The sequence below is a fragment of the Prorops nasuta genome, unplaced genomic scaffold, assembly GCF_024137725.1.
Source record: "Prorops nasuta isolate Cenicafe-Biocafe unplaced genomic scaffold, Cenicafe_Pnas_1.2 PNAS00035, whole genome shotgun sequence".
NCBI classification, from domain to species: Eukaryota; Metazoa; Arthropoda; class Insecta; order Hymenoptera; family Bethylidae; genus Prorops; species Prorops nasuta.
The window spans coordinates 1,190,710-1,204,710 of NW_027116832.1; the positions used below are offsets into that span (position 1 = coordinate 1,190,710).

The 14,001-nt window shown below is 36.6% G+C and overlaps 1 protein-coding gene across 1 annotated transcript; it reads left to right on the plus strand.

The window, feature by feature from the left end:
- Window positions 1-12,484: 12,484 nt before the first annotated feature.
- Window positions 12,485-13,243, plus strand: LOC136783718 (uncharacterized). Its single transcript, XM_066743975.1, has 2 exons — window positions 12,485-13,006; window positions 13,091-13,243. The coding sequence occupies exons 1-2, from the start codon at window positions 12,485-12,487 to the stop codon at window positions 13,241-13,243; spliced, it is 675 nt and encodes a 224-aa protein (XP_066600072.1).
- Window positions 13,244-14,001: the final 758 nt, after the last annotated feature.

Here is a 14,001-nt window from a genome sequence, read left to right on the forward strand (position 1 = left end):
GATTGTCAGAATGTTGAGGAAGAAGCTTCAGCGGCAAAAATCAACATCAAATATTGATGATGATGATGATGATGATGATGAGGCTAATCTATTAGATTATAGTAGTGAAATAGAGTGGGAGCCAGAAATTTGGGAGCAAGAAATTTCTCCAGAAAATATAATACGGTTCGACGAGGATAATGACGTTCTCCAGCTACTGTCGAATTCATTTACGGAAACCTCCAACAATCGGTAAGAATCGATGAAAAAAAAAAATTTATCAAGTGCTTGGATAAGTAGTATAATTTTTCCTAATTTTTTTTTCTCGTAGATGATACCGCTCCTACTACTGCTACTCTCACTACCACTTCATTTTTATAATATTTTATTATTAAATTCAATTATAACTTTTTTTTATGTATGTTATTAAAAATATATTTATAAATTTTAATTAAAAAAACAAAAAAAATATCGTTCATTTCACAACCTCAAAATTCTATTTCTCCTTCTCCTTCTATTATTATTATTATTATTAACGTTCGTCGTATCAGGTCTCTATTGAAATTCTCTTTGACTGCGTTCCGCTTCTCGGATAGGAGGCTAATATGTTTTGATAAAGAGTTAACTAATATGTATTGATAAAGAAAGGTATCTGACTAACTAAAATGTACGTGCGTAATCGGTCAGTTCATATTTCATTGGGAGATCGTTTTGCATCTGAGCGACTAGTGACGAAAAATCTTGAGATCATTTTAACGCTAGCAACGACAGTGACAATGTTCCGTGATACATCTAAAAAACGAGACATTTTTAAGGATAATCCTGATTTTGATGCCTTGATTGAAGTGCTTGTGGGGATAATAAGTGAAATGGAGGAACAAATAGAGGAAGAGGACGAAGATTTGTTGAGGAATCCGGAGGATATTCCTGAATTTAGCGCCTTGGTTGAAGAACTTTTGGAGATAATGGGTGAAATGGAGGAAGCAGTGCAAGAGGAAGAAGATTTGATAGTAATTGTTGAAAAACTAGTGGAGCCCAGAAATCGAATACAAGAAGGGCTAGAGCAAGCGGAGCAAGAGCAGGAGGAGGAAGATGAGGAGGAGGAAAACGAAGAACAACATTAATTCAAATATGTTTTTGAAGAGAGAAATTTTGGAGGCTGCGCAATCTGAGACTTTCGTCACGGGGGAACACAAGTTACGAGCCTGAGGTACAACTTACTTCGTCACGGTGGAAGCAAGCAAATACATATATATATCATCAGTCAATAATGTATTTCAATAAAGAGGGTTTTTTATGCCGAAAGGCTTTTTCCCTTCAATTTTTTTTTTTTTTTTTTTTTATTTAATTACCTCTCCATCAATCCATAACAATTTCCCTTTTTATTGAATAATAACAAAATGGGAATTATATCGCTCAAATACCTATAAAATTTTTATTAAGAAAAATATTTACATTTTAAAAATTCTTTATCCATAAGGTTTTTTTTTTTTAAAAAAAATAACGGTACTCGCAAGCCAGCAACCATTTTCCAGTTATATTGCCTTGAGAGCCATTTTCACACCAATAGAACCCTTGAACACTGCTCCTAAATCTTTTCAAGTGTTTCAAATACGTCCCAACCACTTCTCTTTAGGTAAGGTCACGTAGGCTCCGCTCTTATTACAGAGCGGATGATAAGTATCTACGACGATGGACTATTCGCCTTAAAAGAAGTCGATCGCGAAACCTAATACGTATTGATAATTGAATATAAACTTCTCTCCGCATTGACAATGAGATGTAAACTTGATCTGAAGTGGAGAGAAGGCTAATATGTAAACTTGATCTGAAGTGGAGAGAAGGCTAATATGTATTGTTAAAGATGTATAAACTTCATCTGGAGTATAGAGAGAGAGAGAGAGAGAGAGAGAAAATTTGAACACGTAGAGGAGAGCATTCTTCAAATCAGTCTTCAGTGAACCATCATGAGTTCCACAAGGAAAGTTAGTTTACCGGACAAGAAAGTGACGCTGGAGGATCTAAAACATTCCTCCAAACCAGTGGCAATAGTGAGGCCAATTGTGAGGCAGCAGCAGTCAGTGCGAAGAGGGTATCGCACGATACCCGAACAGCAGCAGCCACTGCGGCGGCCACATTCGCTGCCCATAGCCCTGCGGATGCTGCATGCAGCGGAGCAGCCTGCAGCGGAGCAGTCTGCAGCGGAGCAACCTGCAGTCTCGCGTAGGCTGCAATTAATATTACGTTTACCTAATATGTAGCCTATGTGAGCTGCTAGGTTGTGTGTGTGTGACAGGCAGTCCCCACCAAATCGGTAAGAGTTAATACAAAAAAATAATAATAATAAATATTAATAATAAATATAAATAATTTTTCTTTTTAATTATAGATGCTGTTGCTGTTTTTATTGCGGTACCTATATATATATATATATATATATTTCATATGTATTTCAATAAAGAGGGTTTTTTATGCCGAAAGGCTTTTTCCCTTAAATTTATGTTTTTTTTTCTATTACATTACCTCTCCACCAATCCACTGTATCCCGTACTAGAAATATTGCAAAGAATCAGCTACAGAGGAACAAAGATGGAATCTCTCTCTCTCTCTCTCTCTTAGACGTACACTGCTTAACGTAAGAGGGGGGAGGTCGCATCATCGCACTACTCTCTCTCTCTTGTATGGCTTAACGTAAGGGGGATGGGGGGCTCTCTCTCTCTTGTACGGATAAACGTAAGGGGGACCACGTGTGTACCCTACGAGTTTATTCTGCTGGAATCTCTCTCTCTCTCTCTCTCTCTCAGGCGTCCACTGCTTAACATTAGAGGGGGGGAGGTCACGTGTGTACCCTACGAGTTTAACGTCGGGGGAGGACGATGCGCATGCGCACAACCGCGCACGAGGAGAGGGGGCAATTCCCCTACTTCCCTTGCCCCCGCGGGACCCCGACCCCCTCGCCACGCGGTCCCAGAACCATCCTAGCTACTCTACTAATATATGCTTCCAACGTTTGGTATTGAATGTAGAACATTGTATACCGATACAGATAGTTTGATATACAGTATCGAATGCGATGACATTTACACAATCATGAGAGAAAATCTTTCAAGATTCGATACTAGTGATTATTCGCCTATTAACCAGTATAATTTACCTCTAGTAAATAAAAAAGTGCCTGGTTTGATGAAAGATGAGAATAACGGGAGAATTATGACTGAGTTTATTGGACTGAGATCGAAAATGTATACATTTAAAATACAAGATAAAATTTTTAAAAAAGCTAAGGGCGTTAAGAGTTGCGTTATCGCTAGAAAAATAACGTTTGAAGATTATAGAGACTGCTTACAAAATTTTACTGTTCATATGCATAATCAAAATTTAATTCGTTCAAAATTGCATAATGTTTATTCAATTGTACAGCAGAAAAATTCTCTCAGTCTACATGATGATAAGCGCTATATTGTACAAGGTACTGTATCAACTCTACCATGGGGTCATTATAGGATAAATGAAATAGAATTAAGTGAAGCAGATTTAAATGAAGATTAAATAACTACTTCTTTATTAATAAATTGTATGTTACAAAATATTGTTTTTATTTATCCATGAATTATATGTATTATCGAATCCTAACCACTTTACAAAGGCTTTGTCGCCCTTCTTGCGTAATACTTTCTCAACTAGATATACATTAGGATTAGCAGTTTTTAAAAGTTCATATTCGTAGAATCCGCCATATATATCCGTACCGCTAGAATCCCTTAGTAAATATGTAACAGGATTTGTTTTCTGCACTTTTATAATTTCAAATATTTCAGTTGTCCAATTTGGTGTATAGCCTTTTGCAAATACACTCTTATATTTACTGATTCGTACAAAATCACCGACTTTGAACTTGACACGACCAACGATCTTTATATTACTGAATACTGTTGCTAAGAGCTTATTAGCATGTTCAGGTTTTACATCGACTGGACGCATTCCTATAGTACGATGTTTTCATGAATTGTATTCGTCAACCAGTTGTTGTAGCATAGCTCTCCACTTGTAATTTCCATTCAACGTAAATCCTTTCCACATTTCGGTCTTCAACGTTCGATTCCAACGCTCGACTATGGTTGCTTTCAATATACTGTATGTCGAGTAATGATTTATTCCATGCTTTTTCATAAGCGATTGGAAATCACTATTATAAAATTCCTTGCCATCGTCGGTCTGTAGATTTTTCGGACATCTCCCGCTCTTCAGGATTTTCAGCAATGCAGCTGTCACTTCCTTGCCTGACTTGGTTTTCAAGGTTATTGCCCAGCCATATTTCAACAATGCATCAATAACTGTGAGAATGTAGTGGTAGCCTGCGTCTGCATAGTTTCTCATGTCTATCAGATCTGCTTGCCAGAGGTCATCGAAGCCTCGTATTATAACTCTTCTACGTTGAAAATTCCGTCTTGCAGGTAAATGCAACTCCTCTACCAATTGCTTCTTCTTCTCACTACTCATAACTATTCCACTACGTATTATGTTTACAGCAGGTGTCATCAAGCACTGGCGGTAGTATAAGTTTCTTTAGGGCATAAATTATATCGTCTTCTCTATTCTTCTCATTTGCAAAATCTTTTTTTGCGAGCTGATTAGAGAAATATTCTACAACTATTCTCAATTCAGCAATCATATCATTTTGTAAATCCTTGTCTTTTCGATCCAATTTATAATCATTATGAACGACTTTATCAATCAAATTATCGATTCATGTACCAATTTTATCAATTTCATCGATTTTTTTCATTAGAGTTGTAAATTTTTCCTCAAGGTGGTTACATTTTAGGTAATAGTGAGTTAGTTTTTCACTGTATTCAAACAATTCCCTCATTAAGCTATGACGTACAGTCATCGAATTACGTACCAGAGCAGCCATATTCACCGCACTTGTCTCATCCGTAACATCACATTCTATGTTTGAAATTATTTTCTTCTTGGCATTAAATGCATTTTTATATTTATCAAACTTTAACGTATCATCATCAATTTTGTGGAAATAATTTCTCACTTTACCAGTATTGAAACCAGCTCCAAATTTATTTATCGTCATAGTGAAGTAGCACGTTGAACTGAGAAAGTCTTGAAACTGCAATCTCTTTTATAAGATGATACCTTCTTCATGGAGCTCCTCAATTATTGACTGTATCTCATTATGGTGATTCGTATGAACAGCAGCAGATGATGCAATTAAAAGTTTTAATTGCTCGACCAGTTCGTTTGGATCGTTCCAATGTACATAGCTCACTGGATTATTATTAACACGCATATATCTCTTGCCTTGTACAAGTTTTGTCTTCGGTGGAAATAATTCACTAATTATTTTCTTCCATTTATGTCCCTTATTCCCACGAAGCTTTCCTGTACTAATGTTATCTGCTCTGTGCACATTAGTTTGAGAAAGAATAGTTTTATATGTGTCTAAATCATCTTTATAATAGTCTTCAGGTTCTTTCATGAAGATCAATTCAAATAGACCTTTCGTGCCAGGATAATACTCCTTATCGATAATAATATAATTACTGTAATCATCAACATTAAAAGCACATTTCGCAAGCCACATTTTATTCGTCACTTTATCTAACTTAACTCCAAAATTACTGTCAATTTTATCCTTAACATTATTTGTCAACAACTCTATATATTTGGATGCAATTGAATCAGACTTTATCGTAGTTCGATTAGCATCTTTTACAGCCTCGATGGATTTATGCACAGGTAATTCTATTTGTTTCGCTAAATCTTGCGTGCCATATTCATTATTCTTCTTCACCTTCTCCTCCTCTTCATCTTCCAGAGAAAGGTACTGTGTTTCGTGCGACTGTGAATATTCCTGCTCATCATCCTGATGAATGACCTTGAACGTTAATTCTAGAGCTGCCTATGAAATCTTTCCGCTGTGGAGTCGATGTGGGATAAGACTTTTTTCGTTTCACCGGAATTATGAAAGATTCCTCGTGTGAGGCAGATCTCTTTATAGGTTCCATTTTCATCTCATGTTTCGGTGCAACGAAAATGGTTGATTATTTTCGGTGAGCTTCTTTAATGGTTCAACTATTGGTTTAAAAGTTTCATTTAAACTGTCTTCCATCATTACTCTGTCTGATTTGAGTGCGCGATATTTTTGACGAATTACTTCACTTGCCTCAGCAATCTTCTTTAGAAGCTTTTTCTCCTTCATTTTGTAAAGCTATTCTCTATTCAATATATAGACTTGTTCAACGTTCAAGGTTAAACTAACATTTTTGACCATTAACATCACTCCTTAATCACAGCATATTTATTGAAACCCTTTCGATATCGTCCATTTTGCATTGCACTGTCTTTATCAATTACTGAAAATTCATAATCACGCTTCTAACAATTTGAAAACAAATCACAAAATTTGACAAACGCCATATCTGTATTTACATGTTCGTTATATATATGTTTTAGGTTAGTTCCATCTTGTTTAAAAATAATTAAAAAATTTGCTTTATCACGTATTAGATGTTTTGGTATCCTTGCATAAGTCTGACAAAGATAAAAGCAATCAATCTCAGAATGTCTACCCATGGAGAAATAGTCTCTTATATTGTCTTGTGCTTATCGGTTGCAACGTCATCAAATATGAAAATTGAATTTGGCAGTTCTTCAGCTACTTTTATAATCTCACTATTATTAGAAAATTGGAAATAACTAATTTCTTCATTGTCCGATAATAGTCGCTCCAAGTATCGATATTTTGGTTGTTGCAATGATTTTGAATAAACGTATAGGTTTTCAAATCTCACACCCTGAGGGCTTTCTATAAGGCTCAGCAATTGTAGACAAGCTATGCCGATTCTAGCCCCCCCCCCCCACTCCTGTCCACTCGGATGAGCCTGGTTGCGAGGTAGTGGGGGGAGTCAAGAAGTGCTAAGCGGTGGTGGTGGGGGAAATCTGATGCTCCACGTGAGCTCGCAGCAAGTAGGGGTGATAGGGTTGCGGGGGGTGCGGGAGGATACTTGCGGCCTTTTGACGTCACACCCCCACTCGTCTGACGTCAGGTCCCAGTCGGTAAAACAGATTCTCCCTTTGTTGATTTTATCGCTCGCGTAACCTTGAATCTTTGCAGCATATTACTGACCCCGCTGAGCCCCCTTTACCCTAAATGTAGCTGAGTGTGTTGCTTCTTTTCCATAGCTCAGCAATTTTTAAACTAATACATAATAGCATGTGCAAATATTTGATTTATTAATTGAGTGCTCGGGGTGCAACTTACTGTCCAGATCTTTGCAGCATATTACTGACCCCGCTGGGCCCCCTTTACCCTAAATGTAGCTGAGTGTGTTGCTTTTTTCCATAGCTCAGCAATTTTTAAACTAATATATAATAGCATGTGCAAATATTTGATTTATTCATTGAGTGTTCGGGGTGCAACTTACTGTCCAGTACTCTCTCTCGAGTAAATAAATCGGTTGAGGGAGCAGGGACAACAGTTTAACACAATTTGTCCATAAAATCCTGAAGATTGAAACGATGGCTCCAACATTTGTGGATTTTCAAGGTTTTCGATTGAAAAATAAATCATTCATAGTGAAGGAATTTGCAGTCTTACGCGATGGAAAAGCGTTTCATATTTTATTTTCACCACCGTTTCCATATACATGGTTAAATGAGGCGGAGATAAAGCAATCAAAGTAAGTAAAATTGATTTTCCAAATATATATATATCTTTTTAAGTGATGAATTTCTTGTTTTTCATTCCATCTAGCTGGTTACATTATAATCATCTCGGTTTAAATTGGATGGATGGTTATTCGCCTTACTATAGATACAAAGAGGTTATAAGGAAATATGTGAGTTGAAATGAGGATGGAGAGATTTTCGTGAAGGGACTCGAAAAGAAGAATTGGCTTAGTAATATCTGCGATTTTGTTATACACTGCCGGTCAAAAGTTTAAGACCACTTGAGAAATTTGGCTGCAAAACAGTTGCTTCTTTAAACGCGCATAGCTTGATAAAGAAGAAAGATAAAAGAAAATTCGAAACACCATTGGAAAGGTGATGAAATTCTGCATACGATGGAATTAGATTCATTTCCTAGAAGCTGATAATTACAGAATTGCAATTAAATAAAAATGCTGCTAAATTTAAAAATTTTAATTTTTCGTTATGTCAATTCAACCTGCTGCAGCACTTGTAATAATTATGGTAACTATGTGAAACTTTGGTGAGATAAAGCTCAAAGTTTTAGCTTTAATTTGAGCCATCAAACGTAACGATATTCATCGTATTTCCTTATTTTCATAAGGTTTTTCTGAGTAATGTCGAGAAAAATTTTAGAACGAAAAACAACTGCCCAAGCATTTAAGACAATTTCAGATCGAAGAATCTGTCGGTATTAACGACTTATTCTACTTATTCCATATTGCACTTTTATTCAATTAACACAAAGCACTATTCAATTTTAAATTAAATCAAAAAATGTAGAGTAATAATTAACCAAATCTATTTTATTAATTCGAAGCTTTACAATTATCATATTTCTTTTAATTGAATAAAAGTGCAATATGGAATAAGTAGAATAAGTCGTTAATACCGACGGATTCTTCGATCTGAAATTGTCTTAAATGCTTGGGCAGTTGTTTTTCGGTCTAAAATTTTTCTCGACATTACTCAGAAAAACGTTATGAAAATAAGGAAATACGATGAATATCGTTACGTTTGATGGCTCAAATTAAAGCTAAAACTTTGAGCTTTATCTCACCAAAGTTTCACATAGTTACCATAATTATTACAAGTGCTGCAGCAGGTTGAATTGACATAACGAAAAATTAAAATTTTTAAATTTAGCAGCATTTTTATTTAATTGCAATTCTGTAATTATCAGCTTCTAGGAAATGAATCTAATTCCATCGTATGCAGAATTTCATCACCTTTCCAATGGTGTTTCGAATTTTCTTTCTTCTTTCTTCTTTATCAAGCTATGCGCGTTTAAAGAAGCAACTGTTTTGCAGCCAAATTTCTCAAGTGGTCTTAAACTTTTGACCGGCAGTGTAAGTGATATCGATGAATATGAGTGGGTTGATTTTAGACTGAAAGATAGTAATAGCAATACACACCTACCTACATGTCTAAACCATAATGTTATGTGTGCATTGAGGAATGTTTATTATATGAAATTTATGTATGAGAAAGAAGGAATAAATAAATTAGCTTGAAAATTCTATCTGCATTATTGTATCAAACTCCTGCAGTATTCTTACTGTTCTGATTCATGACACGTGTTTAAAATGAAAAATCAGCATATTGGATATCTGATATCTGATATTTTTCCATTTTTAAACGATTTTAACATACACACATACACACAAATAGATGATTAAGTATATCAAATTTCATCTTCATACGAATTACAAAAAGATTCATCGCGGGTGAAAAGTTTCATTATCGTTTCACCCAGCGATTTATTGTTGGACACGAAACAACTTATCAGAGATCTTCTAGTGATCATACATTTACAAAATGTATACCGAACTTCGTAAAAAGTTTAGCTTAATTAGAACAGAGCATGAATACTCTACATGGGTTCGCGAATGTCGTGATTATATTCAGGAAATAAGAAATATTGATCGAAATGCTTCAGTAGGTACGCGACAGAAACACTTTGCCGAGATTGCAAGCATTAAATGCCTCCTCCTCCGATCGGCAAAGGATAAGAGTTTCATTAAATTTGGTTCTGGCTCCAATGCTGCGGAAGGACTCATTTGGGAGGAGCTTGAATCAGCGTTTAATAGTCGAATATGCAGTGGTATGGTGATAAACTCAAATTATATAGATCCACGTCATTTTCTGTTAAATGCAGAAGAAATTGTACATACCCGTGTAAATAAAGTATTCTGTAGTGTAAATTGTGTAAAAATAAACTGTGTGTTAAATGGTCAATTTAATAGTAAGGATATTAGTGATGATAAGAACATTAGTACAAAAAATAGTGTTTTATATAAGACTGATAATTTTAGCGATTGGTATAGGCAAAATATTGTAGAGACAATATTGAATGACTTGAGAGAGTTTCAAGAACGCGATAGTGGATGGGCTCTGGAAAGAATATTGAACTTGATAGTCAATATAAATCATTATAATCCACTGCGTGCTGGATGTGGAGTCAAACTACCGCCCAGTATAATACATAAAAGAGCTGTGATAAACATTGATAATGAGGATAGTGCATGTTTTGCATGGGCTGTGACGGTAGCGCTTTTTCCTGCAAAACCACCCGCCAAAACCTACCGCACATCCTCCTATCCGCATTATCGGTCTGTTTTAGACGTTGGAAGCTTAACCTTTCCAACCACTCTGAAACAGATCCCGAAATTTGAATCGGATAATGACATTTCAGTCAATGTGTTCACAATGGAGGAGGAGGAAAATGAAAGCAAAACTGATATAAACATCACACCTCTTCAGCTAACGAAGAAGAAGCGATCGAGACACGTTAACCTCCTTCTTATCACAGATGAACAAGGAAATGCACACTTTCTATGTATACGAAATCTTTCTAGATTAATAAGCAACCAGACAAATAAAAGGGGACATACTATTCATATTTGTGAACGGTATGTAATGGCTATACAGATAAATGTATACATAAATATTATATTCATACTAAAATCATATTCATTTTTTATTTAGTTGTCTACACTATTTTCATACGGCAGATAAACTTCAGGTTCATGAGAGGGATTGTGTGCAGCTTAATGACAATATCCGTGTCATACTGCCAAAGAATGCAGAAGACTGTTGGGTATCTTTTAAGAACCAGAAGAACAGTGAAAGAGTGCCGTTTGTCGTCTATGCAGACTTTGAATGTTTACTACAGAAAATTGACCATAGTAGTAATAGTAGTAGTAAAAATAGTTACCATTATCAGAAACATGTACCTTTTAGTGTAGGGTATTATTTAAAAAGTGCTCGTGATGCGTCACTTTCATTTTATAATTCACATCGAGGTGCTAATTGCATCGAATGGTTCGTATGCGAGCTCGAGAGCATTGCACGCATCGTCAGCGAAAAATTGAAGACTGTAATACCGATGAATACTCTTAGTGATGTTGAAATTTTGCGGCACTACAGTGAACCTAATTGCCACATTTGTGGAAAACCGTTTCTTCCAAATCAAGTGCGTATTCGCGATCATGATCACCTAACTGGTAGATATAGAGGACCGGCTCATAATAATTGCAACTTAAACTTTAAAGACTCGCATGTTATTCCCGTAATATTCCATAATTTATCCGGCTATGATTCACATTTTATTTTTGAGGCGATCGCGAATATACTTGAGGGATCGGTATATTTGCTGCCTGTAAATAAGGAAAAATACACTTCATTTAGTAAATATCTGCGAAAGTATAATATACAGCTAAGATTCATCGATTCGTTCAAATTTATGGCATCCAGTTTGGATAAATTGTGTTCATATCTGAATAGATCTCAGCTGAAAAATTTAGAGTCACAATTTTCGGAATTAAGTATTGAACAGTTCAGCCTGCTTATGAGAAAAGGTATTTTTCCTTACGATTATGTGGATAACATTACTCGCTTGAAAGAAACGGTTTTACCTGCACGAGAGTTGTTCTACAATAGACTATCCGATAGCGATATCACGGAAGAAGCATATAATCATGCCAAAGAGGTATGGACCAGATTCTCTATGATAACACTTGGGGAGTACAGCGATCTCTATTTAAAGAGCGATGTCCTATTGTTGACCGATGTTTTCGAGAGTTTTCGCGATAGCTGTAAGACAAATTATAGTTTAGATCCCGCTCACTATTTTACGCTTCCAGGCTTCACTTGGGACGCGATGCTCAAGCATACAGGAATCCGTTTGGAACTCTTCACTGATGTGGACATGTTGCTTTTTATGGAACGCGGTGTACGCGGTAGTTTGAGCCAGTGCTCCCACCGCTACGAGAAGGCCAACAATCGGTACATGCAAAACTACGATCCGGCGGAACCGTCGAAATACTTGATGTATTACGACGTTAATAATCTATATGGATAGGCAATGTGTCAACCGTTGCCTATCCACGGTTTCCAATGGATCGATGACGCTGCCAATCTCGACATCCTTAATGTGTCCGAGGATTCGTCCGAAGGCTATATTTTGGAGGTGGACTTGGAATATCCACGCGAGCTTCACGACAAACACTCCGATCTACCATTCTGCCTGGTGCGTGAGAAGCCGCCAGGTTCACTCCAGGAGAAATTGCTCGCAACCGTCGGCGATAAGACGCGTTATGTGATACACTACCGTGCTCTACAGCAGTGTATACGTAACGGTATCGTCTTAAAACGCATTTATCGCGGTTTAAAGTTCCGGCAGTCCACCTGGTTGAAGGCGTATATCGAATTAAATACACGCTTGCGGACAGCCTCAAAAAACGATTTCGAGAAGAATCTCTTCAAGCTAATGAACAACGCAGTATTTGGTAAGACTATGGAAAATGTTAGGAATAGAGTTGACGTGAGGCTCGTAACCAAGTGGGAGGGAAGATACGGGGCGGAAGCGTTGATTTCCAAACCGAATTTTCACAGTCGTGCGATATTTAAAGAGAATTTGGTCGCTATTCAATTGTCGAAATTATCCGCGAAGTTTGATAAGCCCGTGTACGTAGGCATGCGCATTTTAGATATTTCAAAGACCTGTCTGTATGAATTCCATTACGATTATATGCTTCCTACATTCGGCAGTAAATGTAAAGCTATGTATACCGACACGGACAGTCTAGTGTACAGTATCGAATGTGACGATGTTTACTCGGTTATGAAACGTGATCTGGTCAAATTCGCCCCCAGCGATTACCCTGCTGATAATTGGTACGGCTTACCTCGAGTCAATAAAAAAGTGCCTGGGCTAATGAAGGACGAGAACAATGGAAAGATCATGACCGAGTTCGTTGGACTGAGAACGAAAATGTATACCTTTAAGGTGCAGGACTGTACGAAAATTACCGAAAAGGCTAAGGGGGTCAAAGGTTATGTTATCCATAGAAACATAACCTTTGACGACTACAAGGATTGTTTGGATAATTTCACCGTACAGTCCCGTAACCAAAATTTAATTCGTTCGAAATTGCACAAGGTGTTTTCCACTACTCAGCGAAAAATTGCTCTCAGTCCGTATGACGATAAACGTCACATAACACCCGGTTCTGTAATGACTCTAGCTTGGGGACATTATAGGTTAAAAGAGTAGGTTTTAATAGCTGTATTTATTGTATTATATTATATTACATAAATTATTATTATTATTACAAAACATTATTCTTATTTATCCACGAATTATGCGTTTTATCCATTCCTAACCATTTTACAAATACCTTATTCCCTTTCTTACGCAATATCTTCTCTACCAAGAATACATCAGGATTAGCTGTTTGTAAAAGTTCATATTCATAAAATCCACCATGTATGTCTGTACCACGAGAATCTCTAAGTAGATACGTGGCAGGATTTGTCATTTGCACTTTTGTAATTTGAAATATTTCAGTAGTCCAGTTCGGTGTGTAACCTTTAGCAAACGCATTTTTGTATTTACTGATTCGCATGAAATCACCAGCCTTGAACTTGGTACGTCCAACGATCTTAATGTTGCTATATACAGTAGCAAGCAGATGCTCAGCATGCTCAGGTTTCACGTCAACGAGTCGCATTCCTATAGTACGATGTCTTCGCGCGTTATAATCATCCAACAGCTGTTGCAGTATATTTCGCCATTTGTAACTACCGTCCAGTGTAAAACGTTTCTACATTTCGGTTTTTAACGTTCGATTCCAACGCTCGACTATTGACGCTTTTAACGTACTATACGTGGAGTAATGATTTATTCCCCGTTTTTTCATAAGCAATTGAAACTCGCTGTTGTAAAATTCTTTACCGTTATCAGTTTGCAAACTTTCGGGACATCTTCCACTCTTTAAGATTTTTCCCATAGTTGTGGTCACTTCCTTACCG

Excerpts from the sequence above, each read along its gene's own strand:
- LOC136783718 (XM_066743975.1), top strand. The coding sequence starts at position 12,485 with ATGGAAAATGTTAGGAATAGAGTTGACGTGAGGCTCGTAACCAAGTGG. Across the intron at positions 13,007-13,090 it reads GTACGAAAATTACCGAAAAG|TCCCGTAACCAAAATTTAAT; the intron begins GCTAAGGGGGTC and ends TTCACCGTACAG.